Here is a 23,317-nt window from a genome sequence, read left to right as displayed (position 1 = left end):
TCTTCTCTTCCTCAGAGTCATAGCCAAAAATCATATGAAACCAAGAGGAAATGGATGTTCCTCAACAGCAGTCAGGTTCCAAGTATCAGGTAGCAGCTACAGCTGCCGAAAGCCTGTGCTTCCCCACCCTAGTCCCAAACTCTGGCACAAACACTAGCCTCAGAATCTTGCAGCCGCTCACATGTGAGTCTTCCAGCAACAGAAGGAAAAAAGGACCCAACACTTCTGCTCTCAAGGGCATTAAAATCACGCCCTGAAGGAAGAAGGTTGGTGACTCTTTACATGAGCTACTAACCTGACCCCCCCACACACACACCGGAAAGAGGGGGGAGGAAAAGGAAATGAAAGCAAGTGACTCTAAGTTCTGGATTTCATATGCAAGAACAGCCAGCAACAGGTGCAGCGTTCCAGTGAAATTAAGACTCTCAAAACGCCATTTGCTTCTGCAGCACAAAGAGCCCAAACACAGAAACCCAACATTAGCAATGATGTCACAAGTGCAAAATCATCATCATTTTCTCACCACTAGCAATTTTGTAAAAAAAAAAAATTACCACATAGACCACAAAATATGTCTCTGCTGACACACAACTTCTTTCACATAGTCCTCTCCCCAGTTTACTCCAAATTAATTTAAACACTGGTCACACGAAAACATTTTTTTCATGCCTAGTGACTAGTACAGTACCTGGTATACACAGTAGGTGGGCAATATATGTTTACCAAACGGAGGAATGAAACCAACAAGCAGGTATACAAAAACTCGTTTTTATAAATCACGATAACCAAAATCTTACCTTCAGAGTAGCATACAAGTATGTTTTTCCCATCTCCTCAAAAATAGAACAAAAGGTCGGAATCAGGAGCCCAAAGCAAGAGATATCACTACTGAACAGGTCAGGAGATGCCAACCATCCATCTCCCCGCTGAAGCCTTAGAAGGCCTGTCGGCCACCCCCCCCGCATTGACAGACCTACACACGGGGGATTCTCATCGGGAGGAGAGCAATGCTGCCTTTAGATATTCCTCTCTTTCAACATGCCATTTCACAGAGCATTTCTACTTGCTATTACTATAAAATACACAAAATAAATTTTGTTGTGTAATCTTCTCAACAAGATAAAAATAATCCGCGGGTAATAGGTTTCGGAAAATGTGCCAAATGGGATGTGTGTAAGAAAAATAGGAGTGTGGAGGCGCCTGGGTGGCTCAGTCGGTTAAGCGTCGAACTTCGGCTCAGGTCATGATCTTGTGGCTCATGAGTTCAAGCCCCAGCTCAGGTTCTGTGCTGACAACTCAGAGACACTGTCTCTCTCAAAAATAAATAAAACATTTAAAACAGTTTTTTAAAGAAAAAGAAAACTAGGAGTGTGGATATGATGTAGTAGAGACGAAACCACTTTATGAATTATAAAAAATGATAAAAGGAGTAGAGGAAAACGGCACGAAATTGAGCCCACAGATGGAGATTATCTGTTGCATGGATACTGTGTTAAATAAAAAGAACGTTATCAGTGTGAAAACATCACTGATTTATAGGAGATAAAGGGCTTAAATAATGGTATTAATTACAAAAATAAAGCCTCAGAGCACAGACAAGAATAAATCATCAAAATTATGACATGTCTGAGAACTGAGAAGTACAAATAAAAATAGAGTGTAATAAATAATTTTATAAAATTACCATAATGAGTCCATTTAATGTACTCTTCATTCAATTTTCTTTAATTTTTCTTTTATTTATAACTTAAGAAATCTGAGTAGAATTCCTCTCATCCCTAAATATTCAACTTAAAGAATGCTTAGATTTTTCAAGTCCCCCTCCAAGCTCCAAAATAACTACTTTCTTTTACCTTTTAAAGGCCTTGAATAAACTTCTTAACTAAGATCCTAAATCCCTCAGTAAGAATTACTTCGAATTCAAGGAATAAACTGGAATAGCAAGTATATTAAGAGTGCTTTGTTTTTTAAGTGACATCTTTTCATTCATTCATTCATTCATTCATTCATTCATTCATTTGCAGGGATCTAGCATCTGTACAGGCCAGGCGCTATACAAGGCATTACAGACACAGTGGTGAACAAGAAAATCGTAGTCCTCTCCTTTGCAGAGATCACAGCCCAGGGGACCTATCAACAACAAAGTAAATAAAGCAATTGGCTTTGGGACCAGGTGGTAGGAGATAACAGGCTGAAATCTACTTCAGACGGGTAGTCAGGACAGGCATCTTAGAAGAGATGCAATTGAATCCAAAGCACAATCCCAGAAAGAGCAGAAGGAGCTAACCAAGAGCCAGGGCGCAGGTATTCCTGGCAGAGGAAGGAGCCTGTAAAGAGGCTGTACCCAGAGCTGCAAGCTGGCCAGCGACGGGGCCATGGGCAGTGAGAGAGGAGGTGCATTATAAATATGGAAATGGCATCTCACCCCATGATTCACCCGACATGCCTTTGCCATTACACATACTTTCTCTTGGCCTGGAATCTTTCTCTTCCACACTCTCCTCTGCCACCTCACTAGTTCCTCCTCTGGAAAACATTCCCTGACCCTCCAAGGGAGAGCAAAGACTCCAGGAGTTGATTCATCCTCACCTGTGGCCCCACAGCACCTAGTATGTGACATTATTATACCTCTTACCACACCATGCTGAATCGCTGTGTTCAAGGACCCGTAAGCAGGGATCTTGCCTTATTTGTCTTTGTTTCCCAGTGGTCTATATGGAACTTGGCACCAGCAGATATAAAATTAAGTGAGTGAATGACCAAACCAAAAGAGGAATGGACATAATTTATGCAGGAATGCCACCGACGCGAATTTGTTACCCATACTGGAGGCTGGGAGGAGCACCATGGATGCAGTTCACTAACCCATTTATAGTGTGTGGGGCAAGATGATTTCTATCCCCCCATGACTGTCACACAGCAAACACTTCCGGGCAAACCTTCATGCATCACAGGAAAGCAATGGAATAATCTGCACAGAGCATCATGAGACACTGGCACAAGCATGCTTTAAGTGCCAGGCCCCGCATGAGGCTGTGAGGCTGGCAGTGGCACTCTCCATGAAGATCCACAACGTCAGTGAGCAGAGCAAATCCCATTTCCGAAATGCTGTTAATGACGGACATAATAAGATTCTTTACATATAACTAACTTCTTTCATAATATTAAGAGAAAAAAAAACTTTTTTAATTCCAAGGCCACCCAGAGGATAAAATAATTTATAATCTGTTGCTCAGGAATTTTCACACTAACTCTTGGCTCACTGAGTCACGCCCGGGTTTCCTATCCACAACCGGTGGACGAAAATTTAAGCAACCGTAACATTCTAAGCAAGCCCTTCATTACCTGCCTGTGACCCTTTGTCGTCTCCGTGTGTAGAATCAGATGTCAGTTCCATTTCTCATTGGCTCAGCATGTCCCTCAAAGGTGGTTAAGATTCATAAACCGACCATGCACGTTTTCTGAAGTCACAAAAATATATGTATCCTGCCGTCACTGGAGAGTGTGCTTTGATGGAGTCAAATTGGAAAGCAGGGCCAAACAGTATGGGAACTGTGGGGAGAGGAGTCCCTCCCCAACTGCCCAGACCAGAATGGTTGCATTCCTGCCGCTGTGCACAGCCCAATCCTGGTCTACTCCATCTGGGCCTCCGCCAGGCCTCGGAGCCTGTGGCCTTAAAATCCACAGGTGTGACAGACAGCACTTATCTGCCCAGGAACAGCAAGGTAAGGTATGCATTTCCACAAACACCACTGTTCAAATTGCTCAGAATGCAGAGGAGCTAAGCCCTTCCTCGAGTCTCTGTAGGTTTTCCTTAAATTTGTGCCAAACAAAAATTTGGGTGAGGGAAAATGTTTAGGAATGACGCAATAAAAAATGTTAAGTGCCTAGCTCTCAAAGGAGAGCTTTTCTCATAATTGTACAATTTTTCAACCTATATATTCCCAACTAATCTCTAAAGCTTTCAGAGATTTAACCATTAATAATAAACCAAATAATAGATGCCATGAAGCCCAAAGGTAAAACTATGCTCGTCAACCAGGATTAAAAATACTACTGAACGAAACACAAAGTGCAGTTTGCCAACCTCAAGGTGCAGCCTCATTCGTTCATTCATTCCCAGTCACTGTCCTCATTCCCAGTCTGTCCCCGTCCCGGTTTTCCATGGGCTGAGCCCTGCCCTACTTAGAGCCTACACACAGGATCTGCCTTCAGCCAACATCAGAGCATCAACTTAAGCATGGCTGCCATCATCACCAGCACCCGTTTCAGGCCCCTCCTGATACCCTATCACAGCACTTCAAGACATTTATCCCCTAGCAAATAAACTATTTGTCCATTCTATAGTTTGATATCTGTTTCTTCTACGAGTCTACACATTCCAGAAGCTGGACACCAGAACTGTTGTGGTTTTGATGACCACACCCAGCACAGCATCCATCATATGGAATACTCAACCAAGAGTTATTTCCATTTCCAGTTGTTGTCTGTAAAACTACCCTTCATGGCGCACTTGCTGTCACTGCCAAAGCTCGAAGGATATAAATGTTCAACTTACACCATCAGCTCCATCAGGGGTTATTTCATTGCAAGGGGTCCATGAACGTGGACAGGAGAAAAATGAGCTTTTTCTCGAACCTCTAACAAAAATTCGCATCCCCTTCTATTACAAAGGTAGATCCTAAAACACACGATTGGTAGTACTTTTGGCTGCAGCACCAACAGAAACCACAGCCATTTTCACATCACATTACAGCGGAAAGATCATTTGGCTCATCATCCCCTCGCAAGTTACTGGACCACATGCTGGATAATGACATAGAATGTAATCATAAAAAACAAATATTACTCTGTCATAGGCTTTTTAGTCTCTTGTAACTGAATTTCAATATAATTGGTTTTCCCTTCTAATGACATGTACTCTATTTTATGCATTTAAAAACATGCATCTGTGGGGCGCCTGGGTAGCTCAGTCGGTTAAGCCACTGACTTCGGCTCAGGTCATGATCTCACGGTTTGAGGGTTCAAGCCCTGCGTTGGGCTCTGTGCTAACAGCTCAAAGCCTGGAGCCTGCTTCCTATTCTATGTCTCCCTCTCTCTCTGCCCTGCCCGCCACCACCCCACCACCCCACCAACAGCTTGCAGTCTGCCTCTCTCTCAAAAGTAAATAAACATTAAAAAAAAATAAAATTTTAACATGTGTCTGGATTCACCACACTGCCAAAGGGGTCTATGGGTCAAAAGAAAAAGCAGGAGGTGATAAGAATAAAAAATAAAAACCCTAGTCTACATCATTATCATGAGACATAAGTATCTGATGAACCAAAAAATACTTCTACTCTGTTTTCAATGGATTGAACATATTTTTACTCACTGGGGGAAAAAAATAAAGCATTTCTGAAAGAAAGACAATTCAAAATTAATAGAATTATTAAAGAAGTCATTTTTATAATAAATAAAAATATTCATTTCATTAGTTTCAGTACAAAACTATAAAAAAAAAGAAATTCTTGGGGCACCTGGGTGGTTCAGTCAGTTGAGCATCTGATTCTGATTTCAGCTCAGGTCATGGGCTCGTGGGATTGAGCCCCACATCAGGGTCTGCACTGACAACACGAAGCCTACTTGGGATTCTCTCTCTCCTCCTCTCTCTGACCCTCCCCTGCTCATGCTCGTGCTCTCTCAAAAATTAATAAACTTAAAAAAAAAAATTCTCAAGGGAAATTTACAAGTTTAATAGTTAATAGTTCAACTCTTAGATATCCTTGACAGACTCTCTTTTTTTGAGATGTAATTAACAAATAACATTTTATTAGTTTTAGATGTACTACATAATGATCTATGTGTGTATGGCAAATGATGACCACAATAAGTTAACATCCATCACCACATCTAGTTATTTTTTTTTGTCATTAGAGCTTTTAAGATCTATTCTCTTAGTATATTAATACCTCTTAGTAACTTTCAAATATGCAATACAGTATAGCTAACTGTAGTCACCATATTGTATATTAAATGCTCAGGCTTTATTTATCTTACAGTTGAAAGCTTGTACCTTTTAACCACCTCCACCCATTTTGCCCACCCCGCCCCCTGCCTCTGGCAACACCAAACTGCTCTCTATATCTATGAGTTTGGGTTGGTTGGTTTGTTTTAATTCCACATATAAGTGAGATCACACAGCATTTGATCTTTGGTATCTTTGACTCATTTCACTTAATATAATGCCCTCAAGGTTCATATACACTGTTGCAAGTTTTTGCAGGATTTGCTTCTTTTTTGTGGCTAAATAATATTCCTGTGTGTGTGTGTGTGTGTGTGTGTGTTTACATCACATCCTCTTTATTCATCTGTAGATGGAAACTTAAATTGTTCCCATGTCTTTAATGATACTGAACACTTTTCTGGGATATTCTATGCTTATGTTTTTATTCATTTTCTGAGAGAGAGAGACAGAGTGTGAGTGAGGCAGAGAAAGAGGGGGAGACACAGAATCCAAAGTAGGCTCCAGGCTCTGAGCTGTCAGCACAGAGCCTGAAGATGTGGGGCTCAAACCCACAAACCACAAGATCATGCCCTGAGCCAAAGCTGGATGCTTGACTGAGCCACCCAGGCGCCCAAGATATTCTTGATAATGATGAAACTCCTCTAACTTGTTTCCAGAAAGACACATCTTTGAATCAATGAGCCCCAAGGATTTGCAACATGAGGATAGGAGCCAGACAGGGTTACAAAATCTATTCCACTCCTTTCTACCATAGTTACAACCTACCAGCTGGAAATTAGCCCCATTTTACTTCTGCAACAGCTCTGTGAATACACACGCACACCCACCAGGAAGAGTAACAGAGTAACCGTTCACACCTGCTGGGAGTTGCTTTAATCAGCCAACCATTAATACCCACAAAGCCAATTTTAAAAAGTAGCTCTGGGGAGAAAGGAGAAGCCAAGCCTGGATGGAATTAAAAGGCCAGTGAACAACATCCAGGGGCTGGGTCAGCAGAAAAAGTTCAGAGAAGGTATAAATATCAACTTTTGCGAACCTCAGTGGCAGCCAGCAGGACCCAGCTGCGTTATGAGAATTGCTCTGGAAGACTAAATACCATAGCCTTTCACACAATCCAGACAGTTTTTGGCCAGTTCAGTTCAGCACCTCCAGTTATATTCAGTAACTTTCTCACTCTCTCCCACCAGAAGGAAAATAACAGGAAAGAAATGGTCCTCACACCCCTGCTCTCTTCTTCCTCCTCCCATTTCCCCTTTCCCTCACCCTCTCCCTATTTACACTGACACAGGACTTGAAGCCCAAGCTCTGCCTGCTTTAATCCACAGGCAGGAGTCACGTCTCTTTCAGAATATTAGCAAAACCCCCTAAACCTCACACAGTAAATATAAACCTAAAATTTCTAGAAGTTCACATACCCCACCATTCTCACCAGGACATTTCCTGGAAATCTGTGAACACATTCCTTGTCAGGTACACATCCACTAGAAAACCATCAACAACCAAACGAGGTCTGAAGGAAAATGAACGAGAAGTTTCCTTAAGGTAGCCCAGAGCAGCAGGGGAATACCGAGTTTGGGATGGCTGCTTAATCTGGGGAAAGTCATTTCCTCCCTCCCTGACTGAGTTTCCTCAATTACCAGGCCATAGAAGTGGAGGAGATGGTCCTTAAGACATCTTCCAGCTCAAAAGTTCTGTGAAGGTCCACGTTGCCACAAGACACACACACACACACACACACACACACACAGTCAGGAAATGCTGGAAAGAGTCCATTTCAGCTTGAAGGTCTTCTTCCTCTTAGCGCTCACTCAAAAATTTTAGTTCCTTGTGTTTGTATTTCATTACAACCACAATGTGTGAAACGTCTCACAGAAACCATCCCATAACACTAGCAATACAGAGAGTGTGTGGCTAAAGTGAGTCAAAGCTTGTCTCAAAATAATCAGGACACTTACAATCCACATGCACAGTAAGTGATTCTAAAGAAACTGGCACTGGGACAAGACAACTACTGAAAAAATTTAGGGGACCATATTATTCATGGAGGCTTCTGTGACTGCCAAAAGAGTAATCTTGTGCAGATTAACTGTCAATAAAATTTTTCAACAAAATGATTTCCAAAGTAAATATCTCAGTACATGTTTCTCCGTTTGTATCAAAGTAATAAATACACAGTGTTTGTGTGTTTGTTTTTAATCAAATAGGACTATAACAAAATGCAGTAGTCCTGCCTCAGTCCTTCTTTCAAGGAAGGGGCTACCGCCGTCTCTTTGTCCTGACATTCAGTCATTTCTAAATAGTACACTTGTACTGCTATTTTCTGAGTGTAAGTCAGACATTATTTCCAAAATTTTTGCTACAGCCATTAAAGCCTTACCTCTGTTATATCCACTCTTCCAGTCGCTATCCATTTTTTTTTATTTCTGATATCATAATTTCCAGGATTCCTTTCTTATAGCATTCCTTATATTCCTTTTTTATACCATCCTGCTCTTATTGCAAAGAGGCAATGATTCTCCCATCTCTCTGAGGATATTATATCATTTTCTCCCTTTCCCCTAACTTCCTTTTTCCTGTCAGTTGGATTTGGCTTTAGCAATGGAAGCTTCCCTCAAACGTCAGACTCCCGGCAGCCCCTCACATTTCAAAATGAGGCAGTCAAATGCCCAAGCTCTATGTGCTTGGATGTGACCTGTCGACCGGTAGACTCACGGGAGGTCATCAAATTCCAGGCTGTAACTATGCTATCCTCCCAATAAAAGCATCCTCTGATCTGAGGCTGGTACAGCTTCAGGAATTCTGGGGTTTCCCAGTCTTGAGGTCCCTTCATCTTCTTGGTGTCAACCCAGAACCTCACCCTTCTCTTCTCTGGGACAGATCCCAAGGCAGAGTTCAATTTCTCTAGAGAATATATAAATCCATATTCTGCTGTGCAGGTTAAGGAAGAAGAGGAGAGATCTGAGAAGCAGAGCACACGGTTTACAGACCTCAACCAAACTCCTGGATTTTAACCCCAAACATCTCCCACTTTCCCCGGACCCAACCACAGGCGGTAGTAGTGACTCGACATCAGGGGTCTTACAAAGTCTGGGGCGTGCAGTAAGAAGCCTCCCACCACCACCCTCTGGCCTGGACCCCTCAGTAGTTACCACTCTGCCATCATCTACCAACACGTGATGCCTGGCCCATCCAAAGCCACTTCGTCTCCACCTCCTTTTGGCCACATTACTTTTCTTTCTTTCTTTTGTTCTTTGGCTGTAATTATAGTGTCGTTATGGCTGCAAGCAGCGATAAACGTATCTCCACTCTTCTCCTTTTAACTACAAGTTCTGTCTTCAACTTATTCTTAGGAAGAGTCCTAAAATGGCCTCATTACCATACGCCGGGCACTGGCTTCACATGGCGGTAGGGTGCAGACAAGCCTTGCTTCTCACAGTCCCGAATTCCAAAAGACAATCTTGCCGAATATGTAACTGTCAGTTAAGTATTCTTTTCATGATTAGGTCTTATTTGGAATGTGAATTTAATATTTACAATATGATACACAGTCATTTCATACATAGCAAATTTTTATAGTTATAGCATCAGATTACATGTCTTTATTTTTAAATGTGAAATTGTACTGTACATTCAGTAATTCAATCCAGCCAAATTACGGCTGCTATTTGGGGACCGCAATTCACTTCACAGACTGAAAATAAAAAATTGCATTAAAATTTTATTACAAATTCAAATAGGGGCGCCTGGGTGGCTTAGTTGGTTAAGTATCTGATTCTTGATATCAACTCAGATCATGACCTCAGAGTCATGAGATCAAGACCCTTGTTGGGCTACAGGCTAAGTGTGGAGCTCGTGGGCATGTGCGTTCGGGGGAGGGGCAGAGGACAGAGAATCTTAAGCAGGCTCCACAGTTAGCCTGGAGCCCAACCGTATCAAGCATGTTAATAATGAAAGACAAGGGGTACCTGGGTAGCTCAGTCAGTTAAGTGCCAGATTTCAGCTCAGGTCATGATCTCACAGTTCGTGGGTTCGAGCCCCGCATCAGGCTCTGTGCTGACAGCTCAGAGCCTGGAGCCTGCTTCGGATTCTGTGTCTCCCTCTCTCTGCCCCTCCCCCCGCTCGCACTCTGTCTCTCTCTCTTAAAAATAAATATTTTTAAAAAATAAAAAATAATAATAATAAAGACAAAATACCCAGTACAGACAGCCCTATAACCCAAATGCTCAGTACCTTGTGAGCAATTAAGAGGCCTACCTGTAAGTTTTAAAAACACAGAAATTCTTCCCATCTGGGCTGAAAGGGAACAGGCATGTTTCTAATAGTAACATTATGAAATACAGAAATAATTTATCAAGACCTTCTTTTGAACCAGAAAAAAAATCACAATTGGATGCCAATATTTCCCCACAAAATCCAGTGAAACTGACTATGGGGACCTAAGGAGGGTGGAAACGTCTCAGGTGAAGAAACATAAGGTTTGCCAGCAAATTCATAAAATTGCAAACTTTTGCCCAAATTACTTGGTTTAGAAGCTTACATATAGCCTGTTCGATTAAGTCACTGCAAGTCACAAAAGCCCATTAAAAATATTTTATCCACATTTTGACATATCTTTCATGTATCACAAAAAGATAAGTGATAGAAAGAAAGCAAGAAATGCAATAATGTGTTTTTTCCTTTATTTTTTTTAAACCTTTGTGTTTCTGAGATAGTTGAAGTAAAAAGATCAAAGGAACTATTAAATGACTTTAAAGCCAAGTAAATATTAATGTTGTGCTCCATGGATTCTGATCTAGGAATATTCAACATTCCCTAACATTCAAAACAGAGCATCTGAAAAATGTATTGCCTTGCTCTTTTCCATCAGATTATTAATTTGAGCAAAAGGATTGTTCTGCTCTTATTCAAATGGTAATAATTCTTTCAATGATAATAATCAATTAGTCTTGATAAGAGGAATAGAGATGAATGATATTAAAATATTTACAAACAATATTTATAGCATTTAATTCACAATTTACCTAGTGGGCATGACAATTTAATAGCCTAGGGAAGGAAGTATAATCAATTCAATCACCAAATTTAAGAATTACCAAGTTTCCTTCATAACTACAAATGTCTTTTTTTTTAAGTGTATTTATTTATTTTGAGAGAGAAGGAGAAAGAGAGAGAGGGGGAGGAGGGAGAGGGAGGGAGGGAGGGAGAGAGACAGAGAGAGAGAGAGAGAGAGAGAGAGAGAGAGAGAGATGCACATGAGCAGGGGAGGGGCAGAGAGAGAGGCACAGAGAAAGAGAACCCCAAGCAGGCTCAGCGCTGCCAGTGTGGGGGTCCAAAGTGGGGCTCGAACCCAGGAACCATAAGATCATGACCTAAGCCAAAATCAAGAGTCAGACACTTTACTGAGTCACCCTAGCACCCTAACTACAAATGTCATTATTACTTAAATGGGGCAATCAGACCCTGAACCCCCAGGCAGACCAAAATAGTGCCAGTCTCTATATTTAAACAGAAGTGTATCTTCTAAAAATATCAAAATGAAATCTGCCCTGCACATTTTCCTATGACTTAGGTCTAAAGTGTTCTAGTCATTAATCTTTGATACATGTACCCAGTCCCTACATGTTGAACATTGTTCAATGGCAGTGACATGAAATGGTCCACAAAATCTTTTTTACTTTTTCTTCAACACTCTGCCCACCAAAATATCAGTCTCACTTAACAGGCCCCTGGGGGGAAAACATTTCTAAGTCAGTTTCTTTAATTTCCAATACCTAATAAGAAAAGATAGAGGCCCTAGGAGGCAAGTCACAATGGTGAGTTAGGTAACTGAAATAAATTCCAGGCCCACAGAGTCACCTGCAGGGCCACTGTGAAAAGCCACTCACAAACTTTTGGGCATCGGCTCATAAAGGTGCCCAGACAAGAGGTGGTAAATCCAATGGACACACTCAATGGGCGTTCACTAACATAGGACACACCGTAGAGACTCATGAAGACCGTTTGCCACACAAATACCCAGACAACTAAAGTCTTTACTGAACGAACAGAAACAACGAAATCCCAAACAAAGTCGCATACATGCTAAGCAATAGAAACCAGTTTCCATTTTTTTAATGTATAGTTTTTTACATTTTCTTGTAACAAAATAACTTTGGACAGATTGGCTATAATTATTATTTGCTTGGAGTTAAAGACTAAGCACTGAGAAGCGCTACAGGATGGTGATGAAGAGTGTGGCACCCACTTTTAATTTCTAGCCCTGGTGCTCACTCCCTGCGCTGAGCCAGGTAAGTTAGGTAGGCATTCCGTGCCTTGGTTTCCTGGTAAAAATGGGGATAATGATAGAAATGCCACATTCATAGGGTTGTCGTGAGAATGAAATGAATTCATGTGTGTACATCTCTATGTATATACACATATATGTGTATACAAACACATACGAATACACGGGGTCGGGGGAAGGTGTGTGGTGTGTGTAGAAATAATATTAAAAGTTAAATAACGATGCGCGTAGTAAGCATGCAAAAACCATTTAAGCTATACTTCTTATTCCTGCAACACTACTTATATACCAAATTACTTCATGTAGTGTTTCAGGTTCGAGTTAAGCAAACACTAAACGTGCAAATGTGTTTAACATGATGTGTTAGAGATTACTTAAACTTATCAGCTGATTCCAAACATCTGTGCCCATATGGCCACTGATGAACGATAAGCTTATCTGAGTGATTGAGTGATTTCAACCAGTACCTTCCCCCACTACACTCCCACTGGCAGGAAGAGGCCATAAGACAACCTGGTACATAAAGCACAAGGAGAATCTCTGAGTTGGGAAAGTACTTAACAGATTTGTACATAGCTGACTCAGGTGAATATTCCCAGTATTAAATGAGGCTTCTGTGAATCTATCATCAGCCTGAATTCTAATACTTCACTGCATGACTGAAAAGAAGGGGTGGAAAAGAGAGTAAGTGGCACTAAATTATCTCATTACTGTTTTTACACTAATTTGGTTTTTTTTTTATTTTTTTAACATTTATTTAGTTTTTGAGAGAGAGAGAGGGAGAGACAGCACACGAGCAGGGGAGGGGCAGAGAGAGAGGGAGACACAGAACTAGAAGCAGGCTCCAGGCTCTGAGCTGCCAGCACAGAGCCCAACGTGGGGCACAAACTCACCAGTGTAGCCATGAGATCATGACCTGAGCCAAAGCCAGCTGTTTAACCGACTGAGCCACCCAGGCACCCCTACACTAATTTGTTTTGATTAAAGTTTTCACCTCTATAAGCCTCCCTTTGAGAAACTGTCTTTTGCTCCAGAATGCCACGCCTGTCTCAATCTTATGCTTCCTCAATCTCCTGCTAACCCCCTGACTCCCGACCTGATGAAATCCAGCCAGAATCAGGCATGTGCCAACCAATTCAGAGACTGGAAACATGATCGACATCCATTCAGACAGACCTAGTAACTTGGGCCAAGAGATGTAGTGGTTATCTCCCTCAACAGTCTGCAGAAAGTCAAGAGCAAATGATGCAAGAGGCAACAGAGGACAAGAAGGAAGGTGGGAAATAGTAATAATGGCAAGGACAAAAGAACCTCTAACAGTACTAGCCAAACACTGTTAACTCACTGTATCTTCATAGCAACTCTACAGATCCACTCAAATGTCACAGAGCCATCAAGTTGCTTCTTAGTCCCCAAAGTTCACTTTTTTAAGATTTTATTTATTTATTTTGAGAGAGAGAGAGAGAGAGAGAGCACATGCACACACATAAATGGAGAGTGGGCAGACAGAGAGAGAAAGAGAGAATCCCAAGCAGGCTCCGTGCAATTAACACAGAGCCCAACACAGGGCTCAGACCCATGAACCATGACATCATGTCCTAGCCAAAATCAAGAGTTGGACACAACTTACTGAGCCGCCCAGGCACCGGAGTTTACATTTTCAAAACTTTACTTTAAAAGTTTGGGTCCAAAAACTGAAAAATAGATACAATGTCTCAAATAAATCTTACGGTATATAAAATCTTATGGTAAATAAAATATAGGCAAACCTACCAGACTCCTTTATTGAAGAAAGGACAAAGACAAAATAAGAAGCACAGGGATATTAGTAAACTAAATTACTCTTGGGGAACAATAATCTAAATCCCTAATCCATGCAAATGTCTCAAAAGTAAATAATTTAAAGCATTTTAGCAACCTATCCATAAGTGTCAAGATCTCTGGCAAAAGAGAACATGCAACGATAGAAACACGGCACTGCACTCAAACACACCCCAAAACAGCACTGCCTAGGGAAAGGCCTGATCACCAGATCACGATATTTAAAGGAGTGAAGTGCATATGGCTGAATTCAGAAAAATATGAAAGGTTAATTTTTAAAAGCATAATTAAAGGGGCGTCTGGGTGGCTCAGTCGGTTAAGTGTCCGACTTCGGCTCAGGTCACGATCTCAGAGTCCGTGGGTTTGAGCCCCATGTCGGTCTCTGTGCCGACAGCTGGGAGCCCGGAGCCTACTTCGGATTCTGTGTCTCCTCCCTCTATCTCTGCCTCTCCCCCACTCACACCCTGTCTCTGTCCCTCAAAAATAAATACACATTTAAAAAAAATGTTTAAGCCTAATTAAATATTATAAACATTTACTTTAATTCAAACAAATTTTAAACAAATTTGTTTTTCTATTTTTTCAGTAGACATTGCAAAGGAATTAGATGAAGCTATCTTTGTGCCCATCTTCTAAGCAAACACAAAAGGAGTTAAGAAAGAAGGAATACAATGAAGGAAGATTTTTCCTTAATAAACTGGGAGTGACAGAGAAACCCAGAGCACTGTATCATTACCAGATTACTGTGCAGCTTCATAACAGCTGCCAAATATTTCCAGTATATATTACAGAGTATTAAAAAATACTAAACGCAGGGGCGCCTGGGTGGCGCAGTCGGTTAAGCGTCCGACTTCAGCCAGGTCACGATCTCGCAGTCCGTGAGTTCGAGCCCCGCGTCAGGCTCTGGGCTGATGGCTCGGAGCCTGGAGCCTGTTTCCGATTCTGTGTCTCCCTCTCTCTCTGCCCCTCCCCCATTCATGCTCTGTCTCTCTCTGTCCCAAAAATAAATAAAAAACGTTGAAAAAAAAATTTAAAAAAAAAAAAAATACTAAACGCAGAGTACCTAAGCCAAAAATGAAACTCAGAAGGGATAACAGATCAGACAATGGTAAAACATAAGGACTTGAGGTCTGTCAAAAAAAAATAATCCCATCTGGAAGCTATTTTCAGGAAAGGAAAGAATAAAACCCAGAAAGAAAGCTTCTATTAAGAATTCCATACTGTGAGAATAGAAATACATACACACAACTATGGGAAAGTACCATGAGATATGATCATATAGCAAAGAGTTTCTTAGCAGGAAAGTCTGAGGACCTCATTTTTTAAATTAATTATAGAAAAGAAAGATAAGGGTAGATATTATCCTCATATTACAACAGTCTGATAACTTACTGAGATACCAGGATCTTTTAAATTTGCTGCTGATTTAAGGAAGATCACTAGAGAATTTTTTCCCATCTCTATTTTCAAAAATGATTTTATAAATTTGTTACGTGACTTACAAGAAAAGGATGCAACTCGTCAAAAGTCTGTTAGTCTAGGCATCACATATAGCTGAAGAGATAGTTTTAGCTTTCTCCCTATCATTCACTATCCCATTATGAGGTTCCAGAAAAAAGGTCTTTTGGGGCCTCAGGGCCAGGAGAAAAAAATACTATGTTTCACATTAGCAAACACCTTTTTAAAAAATTATGGATGGGTGCCTGGTAGGCTTAGTCGGTAGAGCACACAACTCTTGATCTCAGGGTTATGAGTTCAAGCCCCACACTGGGCATGGAACCTACTTTAAAAAAACAAATTAATTTCAAAAAAAATAATAAACATTCATGGATAATGTCAATCTTATTACTAACCATTCTCCTCTCTGCATTGCCTAATACAACACTCAGACAAATTTGCATACAAAGTTTAACGGTGGGACAGCAAGCAGAACTTCTATGAACTAACACCTCTTGGCCTTATCTAACTAATCAACTCATTCTACCCCCTCTGCATTTTTGTTGAGTTGTTTTTTTTTTTTTCAAATTCTACTCTTTATGTGACTTTCTGTAGGAGTCTGGAATAAGATGGAGTGTAATCTTTTAAGTATAACCAAAAACTTGTAAGACTTGACTAATAAACGTGTTCTCATTTATGAAATAGAAACACTTCCATCTTCCCCAAAGAATCACTGTAGGGAGGAAATAAAATCATGTATTTGAAAAGTTTCAGCACATAAGCTTATTAGCTCTTGGTCTCCTTCCACTCTTTTAGGAAATACTTTCTCAATATAAAATTAATTTTCCTTACGCGCTCTGGAGTTAGCAGGCAATCAATTCGTTCACACATTGCTAATTTTTATGGTGTAACTAACTGGTTACAATTTTAAAAGGTTAATGTATATCCAGATACTTCCCGTAAAAAACACTGACTCTGGCCAAGACTCCCAGACCTATATATTAGGTGAAGTAAAAGTTTAACAAATCCTGCTGAATTTTAAATGAGGGTCATGTCAATGAAGATACTGCTAACAAAGAGACTGGGATACTAATATATTTCCCAGACCTGCTAATTTCCGATGTTTTCTTTTAACCAAACCGCATTTCCCAACTCAAATGGCGCACCCAGGAGCCCGCTGAAACATAACCTACATGAATGAGAGCTAAGAGGTCAGTAAGTGCCAACCACCACCGCTTACGTCCAAATGAGAATCGATATCAGCCCGCGTGCCTTTTAATACAATAACGAAACAAGAGAAGCAGTGAAGGATGAAGCGCTTGGGGGAGACAGATCCTGAAATCCTTCAGCTGTCTCTTCCATTTTGGAGGGAGGGAGCGTACAGGGAACCGTCCTGATCAGGATGACAAGGAGCCACGAGGCACCGACTGCTGAGATGAGCCTACGCAGCTTACGTGAGTACGTCACAGTGTCCTCACCCACGGGTGGTCATCGCAGCTACCCACTCCTCGGGACCATCACAAAGCAGTTCCAAGGATCCTAAGGTGGCAGATCCCTACTAAGGCCACACTGCCACACTGGGGTATGCAGCCTGCCCACTGCATGACGACACCAGGCCAGAGTGGCAAAGGGGACTGAAACCCAGCCAGCACAGGGGCTCTGAGGAAAAGAACACCTTCTTCTTGGCACAGAGGCACAGCCCACTAAGTAGGTTGTGTCCATCACAATGTGTCTCTCCAGAAGAGATGCCTTTGTCTGATTGTCCACCTAGAAGGGCCACTTTGGCCAATATTCATAAAGACAAAATATCACCAAGCAGCAGCCCTACTAAATCCCCTAAACAGATCCCCTAAATTCACCACTTCTCTGATACCTCCTTCTGGAGCATCCATGGTGACTGCTACGAAAACAGGAACACGAGTCTGGAATGCAGCCCTAACCAAGTAGCGGCAGAACCTCAGCCAGTTTCCCCATCCCTGACCTCTTCCATCACACCAAAAACCCAAATCTTCCCCTCTCCACCCCACACTGTGCCCATGTCCTGCCCACATTCCCCTCAGTCCTGGAACAGTGCCCTGACCGATGGCCCCTGCCGGGCCTGGAGGAGGACCCAGGAAGCCGCAGGAAGGGGGATCATCTACAGATAAGGGCAAGCCCCAGACCCCACTTCCTGACCCTGCCGGGTGAACTAACAAGGCATTTTATCAAGACACAATGTTGTAAGGGGTCATTACTTCTAATGGCGCTTTTAGTGCTGTATTGTCTTTCAGCTACCATTAAATGTGAAATAGGATTCCACAAGCCAATCCGTATTCCAAAATTTCAAACAAGCAAATTAGAAACTTTTTATAGCAGGTAAGTGCCCAGGCCTTCAGTCCTAGCCTCCTCCTCTTGACCTCAAGCAAGTCACTGGACCTCACTAAACTTCAGTTTCCAGGAAAGAAAGAAAAGGAAGCAAGGAAGGGAGGAAGGGAGACAAAAAGGGGAAGGGATAATGAAATATCTTCCTCCCACATCTGTTGTGAACACTGCAAAATGCAGTACAAGAAAGCATCCGGCAGAGAGCAAACCCCGAGAAAAGAGTCCCTATCGCAGACACACAGTCCCTGGAATTCACGATGCCAGCATCCCAAAAGTTCTGGAAACCAAAGGTTTTGTCGTAACCCATTTGGCAGCAAAACATGACCTGAACTGCCCCTGGGGCTATTTATAACCTTGTTTGTGTCCCATGTAGTATGAATATTCATACACTTTGCTGCGGAAATATTAATATACTTAATTACAGGGTGCTGTTCCAAACTCCCCCAAAGACACTGCATAATATGTGATGTATGTACCCTAAGCTGTCTGAAAGTTTAAAAAAACATTAATCCTGAAACACACCTGGTTCCCAGGGTCTGGGATGAGAGATTGAGAGTGTATCATAACCCATCCGTCAATCCAGGAAGGCGGCGGCTCGCTCAATCTACCCAACAGCGGTCTTAGACGCCAAACTCCAACATTTCCCACGGGCAAGCGGTCCGGATTTCTGAGAGCAGCAGGGGCTCCGCCCTGGGACAGGTGAAATCAGCATCCTGGTCTCAGCTGGCCAGGCCCAGGGCCTGAGGAGGAAAGAGCCGAAGGCTGTGCAGAAAGGGAATGTGGAGACCTGGCCCAGCACAAGTACTCCGCTTGCTCTCGGGAGGACCCAAGCCATCAGGCACATTCGTGGAACTTGTTTAGTTACTTTTTTTTTTTTCTAGATTTTCAAAGTGAATCTAGTTTTCATTCCCAACACTGGCTCCCTTGAGTCTGGGCATACTGCCACTGAATCACAAGGGCCACTCAAAGGGTTGTTTTTTTAAGCTGTTGAAAACATTAAGCTAAATAAGTGAATATTCTCCAGCCTCCCTCACTGTGCCCTTATACATCCTCACCATCCATTAAAATGACACTCCGTTCATTCCAAAAATATGCCACTCTTAGTAGATTATATATGTAATGTGTACACTATAAATGATAAATATGAGTATTAATGAAACTGCAGCAAGGGGAAAGTGGAAAACTAAGAAGTACATCAAATTACTGTTTCTCTTTAGAGGACCACTCAAAGACCGAGACTACAGAGGCCCTGCCTGAAACACCACCTTTTCAAAGGCTCTTATTCTGGCCCCCTTCCAGTCCCACCCCTCCCTATGGGACAGAGACATCGCAGAGCCAAGTGGATGGACATGGGTACACATGGAGAGCCCATACAACCTCTTTCAAAACATACACTAGGCATCCAGGCTCCTTATAATCCCACCCAAATGAGCCCTGAGCTCGCTTCCCAAGGAGCTCACTTCTCACACCACTGTTTGCAAGTAAGACAGGAGAGAGACCCCAGATGTCTGGCCAGGGAGACCACCGACTTGTGTGTGCAAAGCCCTCGTCAGTACAGAATGAAGCCCCCGTGACAAAACAAAGGAGAAAGTCTGAGCCAGCTCTCTCCCCCCACCATGCTCTGGCACAGAACTCCGAGGAGTTGGAGAATTCTAAATTCAAACATGGCTCACCAAGTTGTTATAAATAAAAGTATATTTAGCATTATCCATTCTCCCTTTTTTTTTTTTTTTTTTTTTTGGTCAGAAATCCAGCCCTCTCCCCTCTCCCGGTCAGTTTTAGCTCAGCACAGGGCTGCCTCACCGCAAAACACATTTCTCAAGGTCCGCTGCAGCCAAATGAGGCCATGTAACTTAGCTGCCACCAGCGGGATGGCAAGCGAATTGTGCATGCAACCGCTAGGTCACATCCTTTAAAAAGGAAATTGTTTTTTTTCTCCCTTCCTCTCTTCGCCTTCCTTTGGACTACAGCTTGGACATAGTATTGAGGTGCCAGCCACAACCGAGAAGATGAGACAACAACGTGGGATGCCAAATAACAAGAAAGAAGGGACCAGGATCCCTGAGAGGCCGTATGGAGCAGAGCCACCAATATCACTCATCAAGTCTGAACTGTAAGGTGAGAGAGAAATAAACCTTGATCTTTTTTGAGCCGCTGAATTTTGACATTTCTTTTGGTACATGAGTGCAGCCTCTCTCTCACTAATACATTTGCAAATGACCTAAATAAACTGGCTGTAAATCAGATTTCGAGGAGGTATGTATGCTAAGCCATACCAAGAGTCAACTAGTGGGGTCCCAGACAAAAGACCACAGTACCAAGCCTTTGAAAAGGAAAAAAAGAAAGAAAGAAAGAAATGGGGGAAAGGGGGAGGGATTTTATAGGAAGGCAGTTATTTTTTTAAAAATCCTACCAGAAAAATGTGTCAAATATATGGCAAACACACAAGAAAAAAATAAATGAGTTCCATATGGAAGTTAATCATGCCACCTAAAAGTGTATAAAATGACCTGAAAATGCTCTGTCTATCCTAGAATGTCTTCACAGTAAATACAAAGAGAAAAAGCTTTAAAGCAAAATTCTGGGGTTGCCTGAGTGGCTCAGTTGGTTGAGTGTTAAACTCTTGCTTTCGGCTTAGGTTATGGTCCCAAAGTGGTGAGATTGGGCCCCTGAGTCGGGCTTCACGCTGAGCCTGCTTCAGATTCTCTCTCTTTCTCCCTCACAGCCCCTCCTCTACTTGCACACTTGCTCTCTCTCTTGCTGTCTCTCAACAAATAAAATTTAAAAAAAAATTTAGGGGCACCTGTGTGACTCAGTCGGTTGAGCATCCGACTCTTGATTTCAGCTCAGATCATGGTCTCAGGGTCATGGGCTTAAGCCCCGAGTCAGGCTCCACACTCAGCATGAAGCATTCACACTTGGTATTCTCTCTCTCTCCCTCTGTCCCTCTCCCCTGCTCATGTTCACTCTCTCTGTCTCTCTTTCTTCCCCTCAAATAAATAAAAATTAAAAATAATTTTTAATAAATAAATAATCTAAATTTTTAAAAAAAGCAAAATTTTGGGGGCACATGGCTGGCTCAGTCGGTAAAGCATTGTGACTCTTCATCTCAGGGTCATGACTTCAAGCCCCATATTGGGCATAGAGTTGACTTAAAAAATAATAATAATAGCAATAATAAAAAGCAAAAATTCTGGATGTACTTAAGAAATATTTACATATATTAACATCTTTAATTTTTATAACACAAAGAAGTAGGTACTATTACTACCCTCAATTTATTGATAAGGAAACTGAGACACAAAGCAGCTAAGCAATTTGCCCAAGTTCACAGAGCCAAAAGGTGGCCATGCTTAGATTCAAAACCACATCTGAATAGTGATTCAGAGCTATTGTATACAATATACAAGAGCTATTGTATACAAGATACAAGGCAGGGCTAATAAAATGTTTAAATACCGTAGCGTCTTCTTATTCTGCTTTTCAAATCTTGTATAAAATAATAACATCATGCTATACTTGACACTTAACCCAATTTAGAGATAACATGTTTATCCCAAATGCTATCATACAATCCCTTCTGTAATCCCCAAAACAATATTGTTTGGAAGAATCCAAGTGTGTACAATATTCGGGAAGGTCACAAGATCAGTTCAGACAAAACCGAAATTACAACAAGAAAGAAGGTAACAGAACGCGACCCTTCGCTGGCATCGCTCTGACGATGAAGCATTAACAATGTGGTTCTCCAGAGCTTATAAAGTGATCAGTGTGAGGTCAGCTAGTGCACACTCCTACCCTTACAAACAAATCAATTAACTGTACAGACTGAGTGATTTATTCAAGGTCATAAAGCTAGTTATTTGCAGAAACAAAACAAAACCTAACTCCTCTCTGAGACTAAGGTAAGACCTTTCTTATTAATAGGGCATGCAAGTCCCCTAGAATTTATTAACTAAAGCAGTGATTTTATTTATTTTGTTTTAAGATTTTATTTTTAAGTAATCTCTACAACCAATGTGGGGCTCGAACGTACAACCCCGAGATCCAGAGTTGCACGCTCCACCGCCTGAGCCAGTCAGGCGCCCATCAACTAAAGCAGTAATTTTAAATTATGTTCCAAACCCATGAAGAACCCTCAGGGGCCTGGGGTGATCTACCTGCCAGTCCCATCCCCCAAACCCTGCTTTATAGAAAGCTACACCCTGCCTGTCCACTCTGATTAAAGAGAATAGCAATGCACTGTCACATTCCTAAAATGAGCCTCCATCTAAGACTTGTTTCCAGAAGGACTTCTGAGACCAAACAGAGTTAAGAAAGGAAAAAAGGAAAGTGAGGAAGGAAGAAAAGGAGGGAGGGAGGGAAGGAGATGGGGGAGGGGAAGGAGAAGAAAGGGAGGATGCGAATCAGTTAACAAAGCAAAATATTAGCCCACTTACTTTCGAGAACCCTATTCTGGGGCCCTTTCGGCATGCTTAACCTAAAGAAAGCTTACTACTGCCAGAATTCATCTCCTAGAAAAACTATCACCATCATTTCATTAAATAGGTATTTTCATGCCAAATAAAAAATTAACATATTCTCAGAATAAAGAACAAACTTGGAAAGAAAGTGCAGCTGACAGCCCAGCAGTGACACACATCTCCATGACACTGGCCTAGTCTTCTCATTTCCCGACTGTTGAAAACATCAAGTGGTCTGCCAATCAGCATTTGGGAAACAGTCACAGGCTAGTTAATCAATCAGTACAATAAAGATCAAAATGATATGTGTCTCAGGGATTACACATTTGTTGAAAGCAATAAAAAGCACAATTTGTTTAGTCACTCAACATCTATTTATTGGGCATATGCTATGTGCCAAGTACTTTTCTGGATACTAGTGATTCAACCCAGACAACCATGTCCTCTGGAGCTCACATTCTGTTTGAGAGACATCAGCATGCCAACCAGTAAACTGTCAAGCATGCTGGTGGCTGATAAGTGCCATGGAACAGAATAAAGCCGGGGAAAATGGTGCAGAGTAGAGTGAAGAAGGGAGGCTTTGCAGTTTTCACTGGTGGTCTGGTAGGTCCTGGAGAGGAGGGAGTCCCCCATATGGTCACCTGAGGAACGAGTGCTCCAGGCAGGGGCCACCAAGGCAAAGGTCCTGAACTGAGAGACCTTCACCCGTGAACAAGGAGCAAAAGGGTAAGGGGAGGCGAAGTTGGGCAGGATCACCCAGGACCCTGGAGGTCACTGTAAGGTCTTTAGGCTTTAAAAAAAAATTTTTAATGTTTATTTATTCTTGAGAGAGAGACAGAGTATGAGTGGGGTAGAGAGGAGGGAGAGAGACATAGAATCTGAAGCAGGCTCCAGGCTCCAAGCTGTCGGCACAGAACCCGACATGCAGCTCGAACTCACAAACCG

The 23,317-nt window shown here is 42.0% G+C and overlaps 1 protein-coding gene across 3 annotated transcripts in view; it reads right to left on the bottom strand.

Moving 5' to 3' along the window:
• Positions 1–23,317, bottom strand: part of UTRN (utrophin) — a 514,842-nt gene that overhangs the window by 474,981 nt on the left and 16,544 nt on the right. The window contains exon 1 of one of the 3 annotated variants that reach the window (XM_058736184.1): positions 18,432–19,600. The exons of 1 other annotated variant lie outside the window; for it this stretch is intronic. In XM_058736184.1, coding sequence (XP_058592167.1) covers positions 18,432–18,480 — 49 coding nt within the window. In that variant the 5' untranslated portion in view covers positions 18,481–19,600. Of the gene's footprint in view, positions 1–3,345; positions 3,980–18,431; positions 19,601–23,317 lie in introns of those variants that run through there. One more of the 3 variants, XM_058736182.1, reaches the window with a different exon arrangement.

This window comes from Neofelis nebulosa, chromosome 6 (assembly GCF_028018385.1).
Source record: "Neofelis nebulosa isolate mNeoNeb1 chromosome 6, mNeoNeb1.pri, whole genome shotgun sequence".
Taxonomy (NCBI): Eukaryota; Metazoa; Chordata; class Mammalia; order Carnivora; family Felidae; genus Neofelis; species Neofelis nebulosa.
This window is presented reverse-complemented; position numbering and strand designations above follow the sequence as displayed.